We start from the raw sequence: 25,031 nt of genomic DNA on the forward strand, positions 1-25,031 counted from the left end.
CCTACACCCTGTGGCGTAATAATCTCATAAAGAATATGTCTACATAGTACAATACTGAATAAAATCCTTAAACAAAATTAAATGATACAGACAAAATTAGCATGGACCTTAATGATTTACATAATTTTTTTGCAATCTTGAGCGACACATATCGCAAGACCATTCTCGAAGATTGGCAAGGACAGTCTGAAGTAAACAACATTACAGTGAATGTTATGATAGAAAATTAAAACAGGAATGTTGATACTTGTAGCACCAGAGATATTTTCTACATATTTCTTGACAAATTGTGTTTCTATCAACTCTCAGTAGTATGACATAAACAATAGGTACAATAAAACTTTTCGCCCCTTGAAAATCCTGGATAAGCATAATAAGGCTCTATCCTAAAGCAGCATAGGCCAAAAGGAATAAGTATATACTGTTACAATCTCCTGGAAAGTAGCTCTATAAAATGTGACTCGCTCTACCAAAACTAGGCGCTTGTCGCATCTGAACTCGACAGGTTGATACGGACTTGTTGTTCATTTTCCTATTGTAGACCTTTTGTGAAATCTATTACAAACTGATTTGGTCACATTTCACAAAAGGTCTACAATAGGGAAATGAACAACAAGTCCGTATCAACCTGTCAAGTTCAGATGCGACAAGCGCCTAGTTTTGGTAGAGCGGGTCACAAATGTGCAGTAGTAAGATTGTAAACAATCCAAGGCAAATCTAGAATATGATTGAATTTCTATCACAGACTGCTGTATAAAACTAGCAATAAGCACTGTTTAATCTCAATGCATTTCCTTCAAAGAAATCTGTCATTCTTTAAACAGACAGATATTCTATTGAAGACAATCTAATTATGTAATACCAATGAGTATGTGTTGACATACATAACAGTAGAATACATGTATGTGGTGTCTCCATTAAATTGTTCTTCTGTACACATACACTTTAAGCCTATTACATGAAAGACAGATATTTTGCACAGATGCCCCTCATCTGGCAAAATAGCATTTACAGAGTATACATGTATTGAAATCAATACAAAAAGGAAAGACCCTTTATGCACCTGTGTGAGCTAGTTTTATTTAAAAAATACTGCAGGTGCAGAACGGACGCATTTGCATGGAATTGGTCCAACCGGAAGCCCTGGCAGCGGTGATGACGGAATCTGAGTTGTCGTCGTTGTTGCTGGAGCTTCAACCCTGAACGTTGAAGGAGGCGACGGCTTCGACGGTCGGTCGGGACTGTCCAGATTCACTGGGTGGTTTATGGATTTGAGATATGCTGCGGCCTTCTCATGAGCGAGTTTGTCCCACACAAAACTACCATGTCTCTGTAAGAAGGATAAGAAGAATGTAACAGATATATTAGTGTGAATTACCATTACAATTCAATTCATTCACATGAGAAACATCAAAGAAATTCACATCTTTGGTGCTGCTTGTAGCTGCACATCCTCAAAACAAACTGAGGAGTCCTTGGTTTTTTGTTGTCTTCTCCTAATTCAAACCAACTACAACTTACCTTTGCCCTGATTGGGTAGTTGGGATCTAGCCGACTGTTATACTGATGTTCATAGGAAATATTTTCCTTGTGTACCCTGACCTTTCCATCTCTCTCCCCCAAGTCATTAACAGGAACTGAAATAAATAACTTGCGGATATCACAAACAATTGAAATGGCAATCATGCATCTTATTCAGAATCTTTAACTTTTAACCCCAAAATTTACATTGAGTTTTTTTTTCTTTTTTCACCAAGATTGAGCAATTGCTGAAAGGCAAGGACACACAAAGGCTGTTCAAGCCATTACTGAATGTATTGCTGACTGGAACATACATAAACACACCTACATGTAACTCAGGCCCACCCTGTGAGTCCATAAGTTATAACAGGTAACTTACCTATACCTAAGGATGAAGATTTGTTAGGATTTGCTTGATGTCTTGAGTTTCCTCCTTTAAGTTGTGACTGTACAGTGAGAGTATCATACGTAAAATCTCGTCTGACTGTTGTATCCCTTGTGAATGGTGGCTTCTTCAACGGAGTATTAGAAGTCCTAGATGGCCACCAATGCGGTTGCTCACTCCGTACATCAGAAGTGAACACCGTACATACAGGTTCATTTATAAATCTCACATTATGACGTAAAAATTTACAATTGTAGGGGTGAGGGTTGTTAAATCTGAAATCAGTTGGATATGGGTTCCGTTCAACTGGCATATCTGGGAGACGTTCATTCACTGAGGGGAAGCTCTCCTGATACTTGGCGTTCATGACCTCTGCATCGTTACTCATCACCCGAAAAGTGCTCGGCCTGCAAATCAGGATGGATTAAGTAAATTATTTGACATACATACAGGGGAGTAGCTTCTTATCGGATCAATGAAAGAGAAAGTAGTTCATTCATTTCTTTCCACTCCAGAACATGGCTTAACTTCACATGAGTCATGACAGAAAGTTCTAAATTCTGCTTGAGGGAAAGTTGCAATTACGACATTTGAAAACCTCGGTCCCAGTCCCAGATATAACGATGGTATGGTACAGTTGGCACATAACAGACCAATCAGCTAACAGTAACAGAGCAAGGTAATGACGTTGTTAACTGAGCAAGACTTCGATCATTTGCCGGAAATAGAACAGTTCACCAAGCATGCATGAGTGTCCGAAAATAGTAAACCAATTTTAAAGACAACGATAAAAACGTGTTTACTGTACTTACGCATACTTTCCACTGACTTCTTTTTTTCTAGAAATCCTAGAGAAGTTTATTGTCGACATTTTTGCTAATTTTTATTGGTATCTTACAAAGAGGACACCCTCTAAATAACTTTGTTTTGCTAAAAATTTAGATTTTCCTTTCTTTAATCCGCCATATTGTGTCTCGTTGCCAAGCGCCTCTCCTCGGAACTTTCCGGAGGCGACGGAAATCCCCGAACTCCTGAAAATGACGTCACTTCCTAGCAACGTAAATAAAGATGACAAGATGGCCAGAATGGTCGGATTGTTGAAAGAAGTGGACGGAATTGTCAATGAAACATACGATAGGAACAAGTAAATAAACCAAATTTGTGTTTAACTAAAAGTTAACTATCTATGGGTCAATGGGATGTTGTTGTTATTTGTCTATTTTGCCAATTTCGATAAAATCAGGACCACTTTCGTCTGATTCATGATTTGGTTTTTGACATTTTATGTGATCATCATCATGCCTGGTGATGGCTGATGATACATCATCATTGATCATACTCATACTGTCTGTGAGTGTGATACTGATAGGCTATTGAGATAGGTAGGCTACGGTAGTGGTTGAAAGCATGAAAGGAGAAGCATTGACTCTGAACAGAAAAGACAATGAGGAAGGAAGATCTGACACCACTAGAATAGTACTGCTGGTACATCATTGATGATCCAGGGATAAAAGGAGTAATTTGCAAAGAAGGGAGAGGAGGAACGCATTCATCTGATGGATCACAATGTTCTGCATTACATTCATTGCATATAAATTGAAGTAATGTAGGATGTTGTGTTTTATTTGATGATATTACAGCATACACGAGGAGGAAACATGCACTGCTGTCCATAATGAGGTATCCCTTTGGACAATGACTGAGCGAGACAACCTTACCTTACTCATACTGCCTGCAGCTGGACACATGAAGGATCATCCATTTTTATAGTGGACAACCGCAATCTGACCTCAAGACAGTGACTGTCCTTAGTCAGAGGGGGTCAATTGGCAAGCCATCGAGACTCAATTTTTCTCCATTGCCACCAGTGGCACTGTTAATGTTGTAATTTTCTTTAAGTAGGTGCAATGGCAGAATTTTTCAATAGAACTGACAAAAGCAATTAGGGCTTAATTCATTGTCAAGGGTCTCAAATTGTTTTTCATTTGTTTTTTCATGTGTATTTCTGTTTTCTAGTGAAGCAGAAGAAAGGCGAGAAAATGAATTTCAGGCCGTGCTGAAAGTACAAGCCTGGTGGAGAGGACAAACAACAAGAGCTTACTTAACGTAAGTTTGAGGGCGGTTACACAAAGCTTACGACTGGCTGAGTGCTGTTACTCAGTGTTGAATTTAAGGTGTTGCTTTGTAAAACTATTCATTAAAGTGTTTTGGATTTGTCTACAACTTTGGTGGCTGCCTCAGTAAACGCCCTTAACATCGTCTTATTTTTAATTTTGTTTCGTTTTCAGACATTTGAATCAGAGTGCTACTGCTGTACAAAGACGATGGCGTGGATTTCTTGGAAGGAAGCACTTCAGAGTTCTGCTGAAAGTAAGTTTGAAACAAATGGTTGAATTAAGCAGAATGTGGAATAGACTGTTAATTCAAATTCAAAGTTTATTTTTTCCCATTTTTAACAAATAGAGTAGGCCCTATGCCTAAGAAGTCTCATTGTATCAGTAGTGGTCGATTCTCATGTGTGCTGGGATTTACCTGATTTATTTAGCAGCTAACCTTGCCTCATCTTTCCATTTCAGAACAGTGTATTTATTATGAAGTTGAACCACTACAATTTAATGGCCACATTAGTAAGTGTTTCTTACCTACTTTTGACTTACAAAGAAGACAGTACAGTCAGTCTGCTGTCCAAGAGAGTTCTGCCGTATAGCCCCATAGTTACGTGGTCAGTTGAGGTACTTGGCAGTGCCACCTAATCATCAGAACTCTCAAATCTGAACCGTCTGTCTCTGTAACAGTAAGTAATATCAGATTTTCAAAATTTTTCTCTCTCACTTTCAGATCCAGAAAGTGTGGCGTGGTTACTACACAAGGAAATACATCTTCAATTACTACAGCAGGAAGCGCTACCTTGAGGGCCTCGTCATCAAGAACGAGTACGTCCGGAGGGAACTACAGCAGTTCAAAGAGGAGCAGGATGAGATGGAAGCAAAGAAGAAGGAGATGGCAGAGTTAGACAAGTTGGAGATGTGGGCGAGGAAGAGTCATCACTTGCTGAGTACAGAGGTTCTCCCTGGGATGTATAATTCTCCGTTCCTAATGTAAGTTTTAAAGCCAGAACACACAGACCCACAACTGTGAGCCACCAAAATCGTTGTTTTTAAATTTTGAAAATTACAATACCTTGTTCATATCCTTGCCAACTAAACCAACCATTCAGCACGGATGCATCCTATCCCAAACCACATTTTGTGTAGTTTGTTAAAAAAACACTATCGAAACTCTTTTATGTTTGTGTTCCAGGTATCCGAAAGACGAAGAATATCTCCTCCAAAGAGCACGTCCGCTAAGTCACAAAAAGGAAAAGCCGGTGATGGAACCATTTGATCCAACGTGTAAAAGTTACGGTCTACCACGGCCAAGGACATTACCACCCTTGCCTCAGAAACCGCAGGGTCCTTTCAGAGAGCTTGATGATGTCCAAAAGCAACGATACAAACCCTTCCAGCCGACATTACGGGTGGCCACAGATTATTTCTCGGTCGAGAAAGCGAGGGAATATTTGAAACAAGACGAGTGGGTCACTAGGTTTAATGATGATGTGTAAGTATATTTATTGAACTGCAGGTGGTGACCAATGTTGGGAGATCAGTGGCAAAGTGGTTTGAGAGACAGGCAATGACTAATCTTGTAATAGAAAGACATAACAAATCATCCATACCATCACTGTGTAGCAAGGAAAGATATTCCTTGGTCGGTGTTTGGGTATAAGTAATCTTGCTTTATGCTTGGCAACCTGACAGAGGCAATTCGCATTCCCATATTTTGTCCTTCATGTTATATTTACCATAATTCTTTTTTCAGTTTCTTACCGTTTACAAGACAAAAAATACCGTACGAACACCTTTTGCACTCGACATCAAAATATGGGCACCTGCCATACGGGACGAAATACTTCCGACATGAATACCTTGACAAGCACATCAGTTCTCAGGTACGTTTTCCCTAAAAGGGAATTCACAGGACCACCCCTACTTTTACATTTTCACTGCCCATGAAAGTGTATATTAGCCTCTCATTTCCTGTTCAAAACTCTGGCACAAGGGGAATGTATTGCGTTGTACAGACAGGAAAGAGATTCCATTGTGGTCCATTGGTCCCAAATTGGTCTTTTGAGGACAATGTCACAACCAGCGTGTAGTAATAAGCTCACTTTCAAGTTCTCTCTTGGAGAACACAATGTGAGGTCTACTGAAAAATCAGTGAGAGTGAACAGGGCAGGAACTATTTCAATCAATGCTCTATATTGTTTTCGTCCTTCTCTTTTCAGCCCTTCCAGTCAGTTGTGCCACCCATCCCAATCTTGGAGAAATTGAACGACACGTACTCGCAGGGTCAGGTGTAGCCAGCTCGTCACGTAAAACTCTTGTCATCGAATCATTCGTCCATACTCATTACCCTCATCCATTAGGAACACTGCAAAAAGAACTATGTTTATGTGGAACTCCTTTTCTTGGTCACTGACTGTTTGAATATCTACAATACTGTAAGCCCCAACATTTTGGTTGCTGTTCAATATTTTGCAGTTAAAAAAAGGTATGTCATCATTGAAGTGTCCAATTATTGAGATTGGAAAAGAAAATTACCTTCTGCAAAGAATTGTAGGCACTAAAATACAAATCAAGCACATATGGGCAACTAAATTGAGATTTGCATTTCAGAAGTCAGAAATGTTGATGTGTCCTATTAAGTAACGTTGTTGTCTTCACTTAGTTGTCTCTTTGCCCTGAACTTAACCAATTTTAATGTAAATTTTGTCAAAAAAAGATGAATTAAATATTTTGTATATATTATAAGGCGTGGTTGGTTTGATTTTCGATTGCTCCATCCCTTAATTGCCTGTCTTCGATGTTGTCCAATCAAGTCTCTGTGTCCCCTCTCAACTGCTTTGATCTGTATGGTTGACACTTACCTGTTGTCAGAAGCTTGTCTGTTCATTTCACAGTGTGCTGGACATTGATTCCTGTTTGCATTTGGATTGAGTAGAGGACAGTCGTCTCATACATTTGTCTCAAATTCACGGAGGGGATCAGAAGATTGATCCTTGGTATCTTTAGGATTCAAATCTGTTCCTTGGGACCAGTCCCAATTCTCTCTGTTTGTGACAAGTCCCAATTCTGTCTGGTTGTGACCAGCCCCAATTCTGTCTGGTTGTGACCAGCCCCAATTCTGTCTGGTTGTGATCATCTCAGATCTATCAACGTCTTGGCAAGACGTCGGAGCTGCCAGGTTCAAAATCTGGTTGCTGTGGCTATCTTATCTTACAGTTCTGAAGACACAATAAGCAGCGAGACCAGATTCTATCTGGTTGTGACGGTCTCATCTTTCTCACTGTGTTGGCATGAAATTCAGCAACTAGACCAAATTCGGTCTGGCTGTTACTGTTTTAAATCAATTGATGCGTTGGAAAGATGGTAGAGCTGCCAGGTCCGATTCGGACTGGTTTTGACTATGTCACTGCTCACCATGTTTCATCCCTCTCACTGTGCTGAGAAGACAGTAGAGCTGCCAGGGCCAATTGACCTGGTTGTGGCTGTCGTCATCTTTCTTACTGTGTGGGCTAGGAGGAGTTGCAAGGCCCGGTTTTGTCAGGTTGTGGCTGTAGTATCTCTTTCATGGTTCTGGCGACACGATGGAGCAGCCAGCCAAGAACGGAGCTGTCAGGTCCGATTCCGTCAGGTTGTGATTGTTAGTTATATCGGTCTCACAACTATACTGAATAAGACCTGGCAGCTCCACCACTTGCCAACACGTTGATAGATTTGGGACAGTCACAGGCAGACCAAATGAGACCTGGCAGCGTCACCATGTTTCCAACACGGTGAGAGACCAAGGAGTCACTCTCAATCAGACCGAGTCGAACAAGGCAGCTCCAATGACTTTCTTTCTGCTAGGGTGAGGGAAGTAAGACAATATCAGCCACATCGAAAGGGACCTACCTTGTCAGCATAATGAGAAAGAAGAGACAGCTACAACCAGACGGAATCTGACCAAGCGGTTCCATCGTGTTGTCGTTACAGTGTGAAAGATTGGACAGCCAGAGCATGACCGAACTCGAGCTTTAGAGACAGTCACAGCCAGCTGTAATCTTACCTGGCTGCCTCATCTTGTCGCCGGAATTGTGAAAGAGCTAACAGAGCCACAACCAGACAGAACCGGGCCCAGCAGCTCCCCCGTATTATCTACACGGTTAGAGAGGTTATACGGTCACAACCATAACTATTTGACCAGGGAAGCTCCACCGTCTTGCATACACGGTGAGAAAGGTGATACAGTCGAAACCCGACCGAATCGGTCCTGGCAGCTCCACCGTCGTGCCTACACGGTGAGAAAGGTGATACAGTCAAAACCAAGACCAAATTGGCCCTTCCAGCTCCACCGTCTGAGAGTTGATACAGTCACATCCACGGACCGAATCGGCCCTGGGAGCTCCACCGTCTTGCCAATACGGTAAGAAAGATGAGACTGTCACAACCACACCGAATAAGCCTTCGTAGCTCCACCGAAACCCTGAGAGGAAGGCAATTACAATCATACTGAATCAAACCTGGCTGTTCCACCGTCTTGATCTGATCTGGCCAACCCGGTGAGAAACCGATGAGACAAGCACAACCAGACCGAGTCGAACATGGTAGCTCCATCTTGCCAACAGGGTGAGGGAAATACGACAGCCACAACCAGACTAAGTGGAATCTGCTTCCTCCACTGCCTTGCCAGCTCAGTGAGACGGATGAGACAGTCACAACCAAACGGAATCTGTCCTGACTGATCAATCGTTCCGTCGTCACTGTACGAAAAATAGACAACCACAGCCAGACGGATTGCACCCGGCAGCTCAACCGTCTTATAGGGACTGTCTCAAATCAGTCAACATGTTGGCAAGGCGTTGTTGCTGCCATATTAGATTAGTTCTGGTTGTGAGTGTCGGTGTCTCATCGTGTTGGTCACATGGTGAAGCTGCTAGGTCCCATTCGGCTTGGCGGTGACGGTTTTGACTCTCCTACCGTGTTGACAAGACGATGGCGCTGCCAGGCTCGATTCCATCTGGTTGTGAGTGTCTCACCTCTGTCAAGGTGCTGGCAAATCAGTGGGGCTGTCAGGTCCCTCTTGGTCTGGCTGTGGCTGTCTAATTGTTACCTCACCCTGTTTGCAAGACGCTGGAAGTGCAGTGTTTGATTCGGTCTTGCTGTGGCTGTCTTCACTCTCATTCTCACAGCTTCGGCGCGATGGAGCAGAAAGACCAGATATTCCTTCTGGTTGTGACTGTCTTATTGTGAGACAACACAATGGAGCTGCCAGACACATTATTGTCTAACAAGGGGTATGTGTTTGAAAGACAGTGGAAAGGCCAGGCCCAATATGGTCTGGTTGTGCATGTTTTATCTCTCTCAACGGAGTGTTAAGACAGTACAGCTGCCTGGCCTTATTCTCTCCCCGTGCTAGCAAGAAAATGCAGAGACAGCTTATTTGGTGTGGTTGTGGCTGTCCTTTCTAACATGTTAGCAAGATGGTAGAGCAGCCATGTCCCATTTGGTCTTGTTGTGACTGTCTTCTCTCTCACATTTCGGAGGTGGATCAGCTGGGGGTTTGGTTATAGGCTCGTCATCTCTCTCATGAGTTGGCAAGATGGTGGGGCAGCAAGACTGGATTGCGACTGGTCATGACTGTTGCATCTGTCATGCTAAGGGGGTCAATGACCAATTGGAGGTGTCAAGATAGCCACTCTCCTGGTGACTTTTCAGCGGTGGAACAACCTGGGTACTCAATAACCAGCTGGAAGAGTCAAGCTTGTTAATGGGGACAAGTTACTCTTCCAGCTGGCTATCAATTTGGCCTCGTGTGGTTTCAACTCCACCATCTGCCCACCAATCGGCAGTCAGCTTGGAGTTTGAAAGATATTTGCCTCTTCCAGCTGGTTATAAAGACATTTGTTGTCCAGATGGTTATCATTATTCTAACCATTCAATATAGAAAGATGAAAAAACAATTTCTTACACAATAAAGGCTATTTTATTCTCTTTATTAACAAAGGGTATTTACAAAAGTCAATATTGCTCCAAAATATACATATGTAAAATCTTTTTGTACAAAACTTGGTAAGTTAGTAACTATTAACACAGTCGTGGCTACAATTTCATTACAAATCAACAAAAATGTTTTTCCCCTGAAACTAGATGTTAGTCACTTGATATGTTCAGAAAATGGAACTACATTGGAACCTCCCTCAAAAACTCCTCTCTATTCGGGACACCCTGTCTATCATAGACAACACATTTGGCTCCAAATTCGTCTTTACCGTTCAAATTCTTCGATTGTGACGTCAACAGAAGTACATCTATTGGTTACACCTTTAAGGACAGCATCCAATTTTGAGAAAATTACTTCTTCAATGTACACTTCAGTAACCTTCATAACTCACTGTTATGTCGCCAAGGTTTACAAAATATGCATTATTTGTTTGATCCATTTATACAATTATTGTCTCCTGATATGTTAGATCTGATGTTAGACTACGTCAGTCTATTGATAATCATTTTCCAAGAGTTACTCTTCATAATGTTAGAAACATCTAATCCTATTCATCTAGTTTTTTGCAACTTTCTTGACCTAAAAAGTCACCCTTCCAGGAAAAGGATGTCATGGACACACGCGTGGCGACTTCAGACCACGGCTAAAGGTCTTCAATATAGAAGCCTGTATATCAACTGTACAAGAGTGACACATTTGTGAAAATGACGTTTACAAAATCAATCAAATGTAATACTGAAACTGGCCAGAAGCATCACAGGACTGCCTCTGAGAAGCTGTAACTGAATACCATACTCGACTATTTGGTTGCCACCTTATAGTAATAACCAGACTGATAATATCTAAGTTTTCACTTAAAATAACCTCAGTACATAGGGTCAGTGCTACACATTAGTACATGGATACCACACTGAATTTTTTTCGCTCCTTGCTTAAGATTTCGGCACTGACATCGGTACTTCAACTTATCTGATCCAGGTTCGATCTCGATGGCATTTCTGGACGTGTATGAAAAACCGACAGTGGAACACGCCACACCAACAAACACGAATTCCTGCAAAAAGGGATGATTAAAGATTGAATTATAATACGGGTATTAAACATAAGATCAAGTATTTTGATGACGTCTTACCATATTGATGTGTATTTTTGATAAAAATTCAAAATCTGATATTCGAAATAAGTTCCTCCAGTCAACACTCGATTCTCAACTCATATACTTTTCTCATGGCCTGCATTCTGACAACAGTATACTTACCCCGTGATCCGTTAAGAAATAAAGGAAGCAACAAATGAATATCTTTTTTTACAGAAATCTCAAACAACCGATAATAAAAGTATTACAAATATCAATCTTTTTCACAATCAAGGACAACAGTCACCCAAGTGCTGGAGACGGACATTCCTGAGTGTTCAGCCCTGGCCTTACTCTGTGATATTTATTTGACCTGAATATTCCTGTTTCGGCTGTTAATCCAACCTCATCTCCTCAAATAAGGCGAATAGTCTAAAGGATGCGATCCATTACACGTGTAGTACATGCAGGGTACGTTATCCAATCCTCTACGACAAGGTATCCCACTCCATCCTCAATAGATTAGCAGATCATATATAAATGCATAATCCTGTAATCTCCGAATTGTCATTCAGCCAGAAAGCGGCCAGGGAATAACTGGCAAATATGTAGCGCTTGCCCAATATTCTCTAAAACCGACCATGAATTTTCGGATATTGATGCATAAAACACAGCTGCTTCACCTCCCCACTCGGCGGCACCCGCTTCATCGAGTCCTGGATCCGCCCCTGTACCTTGAGTATGCTGTTCCATCTTCTATTTCTGAGCAGTACTACACATTAAAACGTGGATTCGACACTCAAATTTTTTAAAGTTCACCTCCTTCTTGATGCAATTACACTTGTACGTCAGATATGGCGTCTCCTGGCCATTTATGATCAACGGGGCGATTTTTCGTGAATGGCTTTTGAAGCCAATCGTTGAGCACTGTGCGCCAACAACAACATAAGACTGGAATCAGAGAAAAGTTCATAATTGAAAACACTGAATAAATCAATTCGATCGATCATAGTAAGCCTGTGACACTGTCCCTTATGGGTTAAATTCACATATACCTGAGGCACATTAGTCACTGGTGTCCAACGCTTAACCAAAATTCTGCAGATTTTAATACTCAGTTTCTCTATATGCAAGGAGTGTTGTTTACTGAGGGTGTCTGTGAGTCAGTTTTGACAAGCTGAACTCAAGCAAATGATCTAGACAAGCCAATGAAAACTGTTGACCGGCCAGTGAGGTGTGTCACAATTTCACACGGGTCGGTGGTCACTCGTTAAGAGTGGTGAGGTTTAAAGATAATGGCAGAGGTTTAAAGATAATGGCAATCTACAATGATATTGAAACATATGATTTTTTGAAGCAAGTTGAAGACTACAAGCAGCTCCTAAGCAAAGCATAAGCAGGAAGCCATGCATATTGGAAATACATATACACATAAAAGATGAATAAAGACACAAAATTTGAGTAAGATTTAAACCTGTTTGAGGAATGTGGCAGACTGTAAACTTACCTATGAGCTTTTCGAATCCTTTTCCATTGGGTCAACCATTCAGGGAACTCCCATCATCTATTTCTTTATCGTTTTATTGAAATATTTTGTCCAACAGAGCAAGTGGCAAGAGTTCTAGTTTGACTTGCTTGTTTTTTTGAGATTATTTGGACGATTTGAATTGTAGGAGGAAACTGGGGAACCCGAAGGCAACCAACACTCTCATGAGTGTGCATGACATGCACTGCTCCATATCAGATGTGAACAGCTGACATTTGGATGGCAAAATGATGTTGTTATGCCAGTGCAACACCACTCACGCTCACATAATGGTACAAAGTTCTTGGGCTGTACCGGGCAGTACTTTTCAGTGATTTATACGCCTTTCAAAATACAGAATTGAGAGCCGAGTGTCGACTGGGTGAATTGGTTATTAATGTTTCCGAATCAATTTCCACTAATTCACACATGACTAAATCCAAATTATGAGTCAAAATTGCAGGAATTAGCTAAATATTCAGACTGTATGGGTCATAAAAAAAGTTCACCAGTATAACAAAGTAATTTTTTTAAAGTTGTAGGACATTGCAATAAGTTGGTTAATTAAGTTAAAGAATCAGTTTGAGAATGTGCATGGTATGGTTATGGTTAGTGCAGTGTCATTGGGGATGCGATAGTTTGATATTATAACAAACTCACCAAGACGTAAACATTTTTTGACTACTTGCTTAAGGATGGAGAGTTGTTAGTCTGACATGCATGAACACACGAGCAACTAAATCTATGAATGAAGACTGGAATCGATTCACAACAATGGAATGGATCAGGTGAGACATGATCATTAATATCACTGTCCAAGGCTTCACCTTGTTGTTTTCTGATGTAAAAACCTAGTGGATTTGTTAATGGCTACTACGCTATTGCCTGCGACTTCTCAAAGTCGATACTTTGGACAAAATCAGAGTATTGATATTATTTGGAAACACCAACAATAAGTATATTGAATGAAGCCATACAAAGATTATTTTTGGGTTGTTTCAGCTGGAAGAACCAAGAAAACCATCGATTTAGTTGCCTGCATGTAACTTATGGGAATATTTTGCGAATAAAAACAAAATAGCCTTGAGGCACAAGACTTCAGTATACTGTGTTAATGTAATTAAGCCAGTTAGGGGCACATGTAGTAGGCCAATACATGAAACAGACATATCAACCAGCTTAATTATGTCAACACAGTGTATAAGTTGGAAAAGAGAGAATGAAGTAAAGAACCTTTTGAATTAGTCACACTGGAACTGAAACTGTAAACCAGGACATTTTCACCAGTGACTGATTTTCATGAAATCTCAAATAACATAAAACCGATCCTTCTTCCATTTTTAAAGATGACAGGAATCTGAACCAGTGGTGGTCTGGGATGACTCAGTCAAGTAAATTTCCAGTGCACAGTACAATGATGCATTGCATGATGTACTATGAGAACCTCTTTCATGGTGCTCCAACAAGATGGGGCAAGGCTATCTCCGTTCATCTCCAAGATTTATAGGAACGGCTGGGTCTTTTTGTAGCCTTTTTGGCATGTTTGGCAGACCATTGTTGACATGAATTTTGAAGATTTGTCAAAGTTGACGTTTCAAAGCCCTGAATTCCCAGTTTACAGCATTTGAAATTGAACAAAATAAGGGAACTAGAACTAAGGAGATAGACACTTTGTTATCCCACAATGTCCAGAAAAAAACATGTGCTCAAATACTGAAGCAAAATCTTGTTTATGTGTGTTTTGAAATACAGTACAATTTTAACGTTTTGTTTTCATGGCATCGGTGGCAATTGTGTTGAGTCTTGACCACACAATGTCATAAAACAAAACGTTTGGTTTTCTATTATAAAGGATTTAAAAACCTCTGCCAAATGATCTCACAGTCACACCTGTGTGTGCTTCTAGCATTAGGGAAAATAACAGATTATAAAGGCAGTTTGGCACTAGATTTTTCTGCATTGCGGACAATAATTTTACCTCGGGTTCTGTCAGTGTACTCTGTTTGGAGGAAATGTTTAAAATGGGTGCTAGCAATTAGTGGTGGGATCTGTACACCGGTGTAAGCCAAATACCGTGGGAAATTAGGACTGAGACTGATGATTGAATGTAACAGAGTTGTGGGCTTCGTGGCTTCAACTGGGCAGTTACGTTTAAAAATTTAAACAAAACTGATTTAACTATTGTCTTACTGTCTGTAAAACAAAAACTAAATTTTTTATAAATTTTTCAGTTACTGAAAATAATCTTCACGCGTATATTTCCAGTAATTGACCAGCTTCATGAATTTTCAAAAGCATTAGTGCTGAAGCATTGTGTTGAGTGTCTTCAATCAGCCAAGTACATCAACCGTATGACAACATCCTAAGGTTTCAGTCAGTGTCAGTCCTTTCTCGATCCAAAACCGGTTTTCATGCAAACAGTAAACCTCATGCAAACAAACCAAAACCAGGGCACTCAATCGAGCCAGTTATGGGATTCCCATAACTGACTTTACATGCGGAGTTGCTGCTGCCACCTGTTGCTCATGACATTTAAGTGCTATTTAGAACAATATCACGATTTGAATTTGCGACGAAGACAACACAGATGGTAAGGTGTAAACACTGGGAATGGTGAACTATCCAAATTACACACAGGGCTCTTACTCTAGGGATAATAAGAATTGCAAAATTTTAAAAGCTTATAAAAGCGCGTAAGCAAATAGCTGGCAGTTTGTCATATGAACTGCTGTGTGTGAATCCAAAGTAACGATTGGTAGACGTGCATGCATTGTTTTTATCTTCGTGACAGAAGGAAGAAGGCACAGATCCAAAAAGAAGTGTCACTGCTCCCGATTTGGTTAAAAAATCTGAGAAAGACACAGATGCACATCTATACCTGTATGTCAGGATCCACACACATGCAACAAGCCAAAATTCAACACAAGCTTCACGAAGGCAGTGCTGTACAGGAAAGTGTAACGCGTCTCTTGAACAATGCTTACCGCAGACTCCTCAACATAGGGCGTATCCAGTTCATCATGAACGGTGGAAAAGCTCTCGTGTATTGTCGTGTTCAGCTTACAATCGGTCAACGCCGTCTGCAAAAGAAGCATTAGAGAAGAGATAAAGCTTTTTCTGGTCAGTTCGTACAGGAAGTGGATTTTACAGCTTGAGCGCAAATCACAACTTCATCAGGCTTGAGAAAATATTGGTGTTTAGTCGGTAGGTAGTAGAAGAGACAACTTACACTATTCAACCTCACAAAATCATCCTTCAAGGTTTGCAATTCTGGCATGAGAGTTCCATGAATCGTGTCATTGAGTGATGTTATCTGTGTCTTGATGGTGTCAACAGACTTAATCATCGGGTTGATCTTATTTGTTATGAGTTGATTGATTTTATCGGACACTCCCCGATTGTTTTGAAGTGCTTCTTCCCGGAATTGGTCAACCTAGGAAAATGATAAAAATAATATGTCAGTTCAAGAGGTCTCTGGCAGGGTAGTAGGATTAAGGGACACTTTACCTGGCATGGGCTATTGAACCATCTATTTTGTTGATGGAGTTAGTGTGAGTGAGTGCGCAAGACAATCACAAGCCACAGGGAAAGGGTATTTTGCTTGAGTCTTGCATTGAAGCACATTGCAATGAATCAAGGTGCCCATTCAAAGGACATGGCAAAGCTAAGGGCATCAAAGACATGGCAATCAAAGTCTGTGTACTTCTGATCTTCTCAGCAGTTTTAATGCACTATGAGATTTCTTGGCACTTAATTCGTGAAAAATATAATTCTCAGCACTTAAAGAAAAAAATAATTTGTTTTTTTAGAGACCTCTGATCTCATCTACTTTGATGCAAAGCAAAAGCTGGAGTAGACATACTTACTTTCGAGTCGACCAGGATTATTTGATTAGTATTTTCAGTCACTCGAGTGTCTAAGCCGCTTACAGCTGCAGTATTTGACGAGGTATTTTTCACAACTTCATCAAACCTTGTCAGTAGTGTCGAGTTGTGACTGGTGTTGCCGATGAAACTCAGCACCGTGTCGAGTTCAACAACCTGAAATCAAAACAGATGGAATATAAAAAGCAGCTTTCTCCTCTGTTCTTTTTTTCTAGTATATATCGATGTTGGTATAAAAGGGACACTTCACGTCTCTGTGGAAGTTTATGTTGGCTCCTTAATAAAGGTACAGTTCCAAATCTTAAGGAGAAGTTGAGTAAAACAGGTACCAATACCAACCTTGGACTCCAGATCATTCACTCTTTTTAAAGCTGCCTCTAATGCTGCTTCCAGTTGAATTGTTTTATTTCTAGCACCATTATCAACTGAAAATGCAAATGTTCAAATGGTGAAACAATTTCTGGAATTGAATTATCAACCAGGGGATGCCGGTATCAAATGCTGCAATCTAGTTCTCATTGCTTAAAGTGAACTTATCCTAGCAATGCACTTAATATATGAATTGAATTAGGGGAAAAAGACCCCTCAATTCTGGATGTGACTATCATAATCTTATTAAGGTGTTCCACACCTGAAACTGTCCAGAATCCGTCTTTGAATGGCATTTTTACTGGAAGACACTGACAGGTGATCACTGACAGCCACACAGATGACAATTTTCTCCTGAAAAAACTAAAAATAAAAATATTCTCACCTTGCGGCTCTGATGTAAATTGTGTCTTTTTCACCCCCAATGCCCCGATTATCACAAGCACTAATAGAATGAACAGTAGTATTGTCAAGATTCCAATCACTATGAGAATTATCCACAACGCTCTATTTTTTGAAAGGCAATTAGATCCATTTTTACTATCACTGTGGTCTGGCTGAGATATTGCTTTTGCCGAATCATATAGAGGGTTCTGCCTTTTTCTGAAAGAAATGAAGGCAAAAGTATAAGATCATGGAAAGGGTCCACTGCAAAACATAGAAAGGATAATCGCCACAACAAAGAGACAATATTTAGAGCGAGTATGAAAAGAAAATCACCAAATGCTACAACACTGTATTCAACGTGCTTGGTGTGCAGTTTTCAAAATGAAGCATAATCCTTGGTACTGAATTTTGATCCAGGGAATGAAATTTGACTCAGGGTTGTATATATTATCATGGTCAATCATGGTGGCAGAAATTTGGTTTGTTTTTGCGATCAAAGGGTGCCGTTTGCTTGGAGGGGTTAAAGCTAGGGTCAGTAGCAGAAGCAGGTTAGCTGACTTACCTGGGTCCCTCACTGATTATAGAGACATCACTTCCCGTCTGGGAGTATATATCAAAGGTGGAAGGAAGGCTCGATAAGGGCGGCATAGGGGGAGGACTTGGTGTATATCGGTCATCGCTGTGTGAGAACTTTTTCAATCTATGTAAAACAAATAAAGGGGAACTTCCCTTTATCACAGCGTTGCGTCAGGGACAGCTAGGGGATGATGAAATGCCCTGTCACAGGTGTCCATTAGAATAGACTTTAATTCACCGTGGTTTTGTTTTGGTATAAGAGGCGGACGCACTGTCATCAGGTTCCTCAGAGGTCAACACAAGTAACAAGAAGCAGGCAAGCACAGGACATTTAGTGATGAGACAACATCTAACCTAACACATAACAACATTGCTATGAACAAAAACAATGATCAATAAGACAATCAAAATGGTAACCTTCTTTATGTTCCATGTCCTAGAACCTCTGAAGGACTGACCTTGAGATCTCAAATATTTGACCTTTCATTTCAAGGCTTGACCTTCAAATTTCAAAGCCTTGGCCTTGACCTTGTGATCTCGAACTCAAAGACTTGTTCTTGAAGGGTCTCAAAAGAAGCTTTGTCCAAATCAAAAGTGACCTGCAGATGAGCAATTTTTGCCGCTACAGCCCACAATCATGATTGCATGTGACACATATTGCTCGTTTGCGGTGGTCATCGCAGGTGCCTGGGACACAAATTGTGACTGCGGCGACAGGTGAGAAATATCTCACCAAGTGATTACCAGCCAACCCACACACGAGAGATCTTTTAATCTCACATCGCAGCAACCATAATCACAAGTTGCAGTGAAAAAGTGCTTGTTTGCATGGCATTCAAATGGCTTGTTTACCTCAGGCTCAGTGAGGCAAATGACCTTGGACCAGGCTTCTCTTTCAAGGTCAGCTTCACAAACTTACCTTGGCTGACTTTTACTTGTTTTTGCTAATGGCAATTCCTCGTAGTCATGTACAGAACTAGCTGGACGGTTATTCTTTGTGGAGCTGATGTGGCTTGGAATGGCAAGATTATCGGGACGTTTCTTTGAGGTACTGTTCGCACTTCCAGCACCAGTGGGCAACGGGCACTGGTTTTCATATTTATGAGCAGAGGGATTCTTCACAAAGACTTTCGGCGTTGGCCGTGGACTTTTCTTGGGTGGAAGTTCGGGTATTATATCTGCAAGATCTGCAATACCTGAAACATGGCAAAGAAATTTATGATGATAAAGATGATAGATGCATTTTTGGTCAATTTGAAATGCAAATGCGTGATGTACGAGAAAACCAGAGACTATACAGTAAAGTGTTATAAACAACCAATAACTCTCGGCCCCGACGTGATATGCACGTCATATCCGCATGTCAAGACGTGTCATGCACATCACCGACAGCAAAAGGGTTCATTGCAAAAGTTACACCTCCCTTTTCACAAACATCACTGGCATAAGCATAAATGTGGCATTAAACTGACAGTTCTGCTGGTGTGTATCTCCAAGTCTGATGGATGAACTCACCAGAATCCTTACTGAGGGAGTGGCCAGTCTCCTCGACCTCTCCGTCGAATGCCCGATTGGTCACTCCGATATGTGCACTCATAATGAACAATCACAGTCTTTTAGCTAGCAAACATGTTGGAGGCCAGGAATATCTGAAAAGACACACAAGGACAGAAAAGGATAAGAGAGGAAAATAATTTGTTATAATTGAGCTGATATAGAGCAGGTAAGTATGTACTGAAAAGACGAGCCTTAAAAAGACATATTACTATCAAAATAGTGTGGAAAAAAACCACAGGAACTGCTGTATTATACATACCACAGGAAACACAAGAGGATCTAGATTACACATATAATTGTCAAAGATCAAAGGTTTCAAGCAAAGCCTGATGATATCAACTTACACACTCCTAATCCTCAAACTTTTTCTCCACCTGCCTTGAAAATTCACAATAATAAATAGTCCTACAAACCTTCAAACATTCCTCGAGATATTGCACGCCAACTTGTTTAGATACATGTATGCGGTTATTGAATGAAATCATACCCTCAGGTACAATAGGAACACCGTTCAATACATTAAGAACACCTAAACTTTACAATACAAAACGACCTGATGTTTTATTATCTGGTACAGCACAATATCGTCATGTGACCTCAGCATTTGGGGACAATCGCTCTATAAATGCCACTGACATAGTCTCAAGTCATGCATGGGATATCTTCAGACAAAGATTTCTTTGATATGATCCAAAGGATAGATAGGACATAGAATAATTGACCGAGTTTTAAAACATGACCAGTCGCTGGCTTCTTCAATTCTCTCATCATGATCCGGGCCATAATCTGAAATTGACTGTTCCAATAATATTTCACGGCACAGAATTTCAAGATGTCTTGAGAATTTCAAGTTAGGCCCAAGGCCCGCATTTCATTCCAGTCAAGTATTCATTGATTTTTCAATGATCCAGTTTGGAGAAGTCATGGTCCTGCTGCAAGCCATTTTGTATGAAAAACCCACATATCTCATGCCCATATTGCCCCTTTAATGAATCCAAATGTTTGAACAGGGCGTGGGTGGTGAAAAAACCCATGCTTCAATACGCTACAGGTAAATGTCAATCGGAAGATCAATATACAGATCAAACAAACTCTCAAGTATTTTTAAATCTGGTTTTCCTATCTGTCAGGAAATAATCATTAGCAAACACGATAAAAATAGATTCGACATCAAAACTTATTAGAACGGTAATTGTCCGTATAAGGAGACAATATATCAGTCATCTGTTGGTTTATCGATAAAACACTGCACTGATAAACCACAGATGATCTTTAATCAAAGCCTTATCAGTAGATGTGACCAATTCTGACGACACGCATCGCAATGAGCATTTGAAGAATTTACAGATCAAACATACTCTCAAATATTTTTAAATCTGATTTTCTTATCTGTCAGGAAATAATTATTAGCAAACACGATAAAACGAGATTCAACAGCAATATTTATTAGAACGGTAATTGTCCGTATAAGGAGACAATATATCAGTCATCTGTTGGTTTATCGATAAAACACTGCACTGATAAACCACAGATGATTTTTAATCAAAGCCTTATCAGTAGATGTGACCAATTCTGACGACACGCGTCGCAATGAGCATTTGAAGAATTTGAGTTGAATATTCTATCAGGAACTACACATTTCCTGCCTTCACATGACGATGTCTGCTTTGTACAGTTCTGAATTGTAAGTTGACATCAAACTGATGATGGCGATGTGTGAATATTACATGCCTATTTATCAGAGGTGTGGATAACAGAATTTAAACATGACAATGCCTTTGATTTTCTTATAAGTGATGGGACGGGCTACAATTTTTTCAGTCAGACACCTGGGGCTTGGTAACGTTATAACTATGTTACCCCAGAAGGTATCTTCGACGTCAACTCTGAAAATAGTCACACCAAATCGGCACAATCAGTAAAACGTCCCCTCCCACAACGATTACTAACAAAACAAGAACCAACACCATTACTTCAAACAGAAGCATGGACAAGACTAGTTAAATTCCTTGCACCTAATGTTACATCATATTACTTAGCACAAGAATACTTGAAGGGTGAAAAGGTTAAGTGTATATTCAAATGAAACAAAAATAAAGGACCAAGTAGGCCTCATACCTACGTGATTTTGGCGGGAATGAAACGTATTACCCAAAGAAAATAAAATGCTGACTTACATTTTGATAGGCAAGTACACATGCAGAGTTGGTCTTGTATAGACGTAGCAAAGTCAGATGTCAAAATAATATCATGATGGAATTACATAGTTACCTACTCACTAAGGTAACAATTGTCATTATCACAAGTGGAGACCATTACATAACACTAGTTTGTGTTTAAAAGAAATTGTCCTCAGGACATGTTGGGATCTATATGAAGGGTATGGAAATAACAGTGTAACTTTTACCCCCACCATTTTTAAGCGAAGAACATTTTATCACTCTTTTTCTTTTTCAAGCAATACATAGAATAGAATGCACAATTATCATCAACGCAATACATGCAATGTCAATTTGGGTTTAAAAGTATCACAGCCATTTCAAGTGTCCTCCAAGACACTTGAACCAATTTCAGAATTTAGGGCCATGAACTGTTGAGGTTACTTTCAAAATGTTCCTATTATCGTGACTTCATATTCCTAAAATAAACCTCAATGAATATTCCTTCGGAAGAAGACTCCCTGGGATGATTAAGTGCTTTGAGCAATGATCTGTCCATGGAAAGGTTTTGAGATGAGTTTTCGTGTGTTAACTTTTTCAAAAGACATCTGCAGGATTGTTTAAAGTACATATAGGTAAAGGGATAGCCATCACAAAGATTTGGAAACTGAATCAAATGGAGAGCAAACCTACCACCACCATTGTTTGAGGGGCATTAAAGGGAGAAGACAGATGGAGTGATGACTTGACCTTGCCTAGCTGAGCTTATGTTTATTACCAGAGCAATGAATCATTGTTTCTATTGTTTATGGTAGGCATAGATTGAGATCTGCCTGATCATGATGTTACCATTCTTGAAATGCTTTCATACACCAAGTTTCTTGATAATCAATACAATCAGATCAACAACCAATTACTAAAGCTATAACATACATTACATGAACTTTACATTGCCTGATAACACCATCACAATGACAAGAGGAGAAAACAATATCGAAACCAGAAGTTCGCTGGACTGATCAGTTTTGAAGAAGTTTCTCTTAGCCACTAGTACAGAAACAGGGAACCTTTTTGACTCATACAAGGACTGAAGCTTTTAGGTGTCTTACTCAAGGACACAGAGACGAGGAAACAGCGATTCTTCCAGTAGTCAAACCCGTGACCTCCTGATTATGAGCCTGACCGGCAAACCACAGTGCTCAGTATGATTATTTTGCCCTGTACCCACTACAAAAGATTTCCATTAGGCCGAGCATGGGAAAAAACGGTCAACGTGCAGCTCACAGTATCTATTAGCCAGACTTAGTTACATTATAGTACAGACGCAAATATCGTTACTCACCGAATAAATTTTGACAAATTCTTAACTTTCCAATGAGCACTGAATAATCAAGCTAATTCCATAGAATAAACACCTTTCAGACACAGCCCTGCCCTGCCTGTGGACTTAGTAATGGACATCTATATGTCACACCACCAAATTCCTATTGGCAATAGTCAAAGGCTATAGTGTATGTTTAGGCGTGTGCTAGAGGCCTGTGGTAGTCCATATACTTAGAAATGTATTAAATATATGCATAGATTGCATTGAATAGCCTAATATAGGTGAAAGCTGTTGTCCTGCTCTGTCCAACCATCCAAGTGTGACAACCACTGGCACGGTTTGAATCGGCTTGAATCACCACCACCTGCATTCATTCAGTGAAATAATGAATCTCGAATGCCAATGCCATGACCAATAAGATCAGGATGTTCAAGACATTTGGTTGGGCCAATTAACAAACCAGGCCAAGATATTAGATTAAACAAACATGAAATCAAAATAACAAATAAATCATGAACTATCTCATATTGGCTGGAAAATGGAATGAGCCCTTCCTTTGTAAATTGTGGATCTCATAATGATTTCAATTTTTTTTACAAAGCAGGATGCCATTCTCAGGCTCACAAATGTCATCCTGCAGACCAGCAATTATTGTTGCAAATGATAAAAATCACTTGTCTGCAGTGCACTTTTTAAATGAACGTCTTCTACAAAATTAGGAAAGAAACTAAAATTACCAGTAGCTATGCACCAACATCAAATGGGGAAAGACCTCTTGAATATAATGTTACAATACTAAGGGATTCTCTGATCGGAATTCGGACTGAGCACATACCGAAGGGGATCAGACAGGAAAGGGACTACAATGGAAAGGCCCACAGGAGTCCAAGAACAATACAGAAGATTATCCCTGCTTACTTAGCATTTGAGCACACAGTGGAAACACTAATGAATGTTAATGACCACACCAATTAGCACTTCCATTTGCCTAGTTCAGTGTACAGTAGAACCTCTCTATTAAGGACACCCATGGGAATGACAAGTGCTGACTTAATAGAGAGGTGTCCCGATAGAGAGGTCAAATTGAATTGAAACAACCAATTTGGGACCAAAACAACGAGTGTCCTCAATAGCGAGGTTGTCCTTATAGAGAGGTGTCCACTAAGGGAGGTTCCACTGTATAGGCAAGAATTAAAAAAGGCAAGTCTTTGTCAAGGCTTCCACTAAAATTTGGGCTTTCATCATCATCATAATCATTATCCATTTTCGTCTTCTTCACATATATCATTATAGAGTTGGGAAATCCTGCTACCCAACTAACCAGTTATCTATCATACCCACTTGACATTTATATCTTATCTTTCATGTTTGTTAGGTGGTATTTAATATCAATGAATATCAATATATCAATGAACAGTAGACCTGGAACAAGTAATACAAGTCTGCACCCTCTAAACCTTATATAGCCACTATTAGCCTCCATTAATGTACATGTACTACCATAGACAAGCTAACATGGTGCATGAAGTAATATGGTATACACTTTACAGCGATCTCTTAAGTTACTCTTAGTCTAAAAAAGACAGTGGTATATACTTACAGAAATAGTATGATAGTTTGCAGACGATAGATCCTACATTAGAAGGTTTCGCCTAACTCCCAGATAAATCAAGAAAACAGTGATAAACTTGGGGAGCAAAAGTTTCAAATAGGGAAAGACAATTTTTGATCACAACAGCACCGACTGGCGTCGTAAGGGAGAACTTTCAAAACGACCACACCCTTCAGTAAAGAAGTTGTCTCTTTACCCACGTGTTAGTTTCGCGGGCTTTTCCATATGTATTCTGGGTGAGGTATGTGTCTATTTTTTGGAGGGGGGGGGGGGGGGGCATAGGCCGTCGGTTCGGCCTGCAGAGTGGCAATCGATTCTCTGGATATCACGTTGTGATTATATATTAATCTTTATCTCTGGACGTGATTATGGTCATTAGTCTCTGGATGTGAATGTGGCCGACATTTGTCTCTGGGTGTGACTATGGCCGACATTGTCTCTAGATGTGATTATAGACATTCGTCTCTGGATGTAATTATGGCCATTCGTCTCTAGGTGTGATTATCGACATTAGTCTCTGGGTGTGATTATCGACATTAGTCTCTGGGTGTGACGTAGTTTTCCCGCGGCGT

The 25,031-nt window shown here is 40.2% G+C and overlaps 3 protein-coding genes across 7 annotated transcripts; 1 reads left to right on the forward strand and 2 right to left on the reverse strand.

Annotated features, from left to right (window-relative positions):
* Positions 1 to 618: 618 nt before the first annotated feature.
* LOC135484925 (uncharacterized protein C2orf73 homolog) lies at positions 619 to 2,879 on the reverse strand. Its single transcript, XM_064766631.1, has 4 exons — positions 2,719 to 2,879; positions 1,901 to 2,313; positions 1,522 to 1,637; positions 619 to 1,330 (listed from the first exon to the last, which is right to left on the reverse strand). The coding sequence occupies exons 1-4, from the start codon at positions 2,775 to 2,777 to the stop codon at positions 1,079 to 1,081; spliced, it is 840 nt and encodes a 279-aa protein (XP_064622701.1). The 5' UTR covers positions 2,778 to 2,879; the 3' UTR covers positions 619 to 1,078.
* Positions 2,880 to 2,926: 47 nt separating this feature from the next.
* On the forward strand, positions 2,927 to 6,747 carry LOC135484742 (spermatogenesis-associated protein 17-like). The gene is made up of 8 exons (XM_064766410.1): positions 2,927 to 3,050; positions 3,923 to 4,012; positions 4,195 to 4,276; positions 4,483 to 4,533; positions 4,745 to 5,004; positions 5,207 to 5,506; positions 5,768 to 5,897; positions 6,234 to 6,747. Exons 1-8 carry the CDS (start codon positions 2,944 to 2,946, stop codon positions 6,306 to 6,308), a joined length of 1,095 nt encoding a protein of 364 aa, XP_064622480.1. The 5' UTR covers positions 2,927 to 2,943; the 3' UTR covers positions 6,309 to 6,747.
* A 3,219-nt stretch (positions 6,748 to 9,966) lies between these two features.
* Positions 9,967 to 24,575, reverse strand: LOC135485468 (uncharacterized). Of its 5 annotated transcripts, none has more exons than XM_064767526.1 (10): positions 22,866 to 23,204; positions 19,323 to 19,456; positions 18,727 to 19,003; positions 17,794 to 17,931; positions 17,230 to 17,447; positions 16,815 to 16,900; positions 16,458 to 16,631; positions 15,821 to 16,024; positions 15,576 to 15,671; positions 9,967 to 11,045 (listed from the first exon to the last, which is right to left on the reverse strand). In XM_064767526.1, exons 2-10 carry the CDS (start codon positions 19,402 to 19,404, stop codon positions 10,857 to 10,859), a joined length of 1,464 nt encoding a protein of 487 aa, XP_064623596.1. In that variant the 5' UTR covers positions 19,405 to 19,456; positions 22,866 to 23,204; the 3' UTR covers positions 9,967 to 10,856. The 5 variants fall into 5 exon arrangements, with proteins under 5 accessions (XP_064623596.1, XP_064623593.1, XP_064623592.1 ...); XM_064767523.1 differs by lacking the exon at positions 22,866 to 23,204 and adding an exon at positions 24,448 to 24,575 and having other exon boundaries at positions 10,905 to 12,017; XM_064767522.1 differs by having other exon boundaries at positions 10,905 to 12,017; positions 22,866 to 23,200.
* Between the last annotated feature and the right edge of the window lie 456 nt (positions 24,576 to 25,031).

Source organism: Lineus longissimus, chromosome 3 (genome assembly GCF_910592395.1).
Source record: "Lineus longissimus chromosome 3, tnLinLong1.2, whole genome shotgun sequence".
NCBI lineage: Eukaryota > Metazoa > Nemertea > Pilidiophora > Heteronemertea > Lineidae > Lineus > Lineus longissimus.

Bases quoted from the DNA above. Each gene is read 5' to 3' on its own strand.
- LOC135484925 (XM_064766631.1), bottom strand. From the start codon at position 2,777: ATGTCGACAATAAACTTCTCTAGGATTTCTAGAAAAAAAGAAGTCAGT. The intron at 1,638-1,900 runs GTAAGTTACCTG...TATTTATTTCAG, and splicing joins ATCTTCATCCTTAGGTATAG to TTCCTGTTAATGACTTGGGG. The intron at 1,331-1,521 runs GTAAGTTGTAGT...TCCTTCTTACAG, and splicing joins ACTACCCAATCAGGGCAAAG to AGACATGGTAGTTTTGTGTG.
- LOC135484742 (XM_064766410.1), top strand. From the start codon at position 2,944: ATGACGTCACTTCCTAGCAACGTAAATAAAGATGACAAGATGGCCAGA. The intron at 3,051-3,922 runs GTAAATAAACCA...TCTGTTTTCTAG, and splicing joins GAAACATACGATAGGAACAA to TGAAGCAGAAGAAAGGCGAG. The intron at 5,898-6,233 runs GTACGTTTTCCC...TTCTCTTTTCAG, and splicing joins ACAAGCACATCAGTTCTCAG to CCCTTCCAGTCAGTTGTGCC.
- LOC135485468 (XM_064767523.1), bottom strand. From the start codon at position 19,404: ATGAGTGCACATATCGGAGTGACCAATCGGGCATTCGACGGAGAGGTC. The intron at 16,632-16,814 runs GTTGGTATTGGT...TTTTGATTTCAG, and splicing joins TGAATGATCTGGAGTCCAAG to GTTGTTGAACTCGACACGGT. The intron at 16,025-16,457 runs GTAAGTATGTCT...TCATTTTCCTAG, and splicing joins TAATCCTGGTCGACTCGAAA to GTTGACCAATTCCGGGAAGA.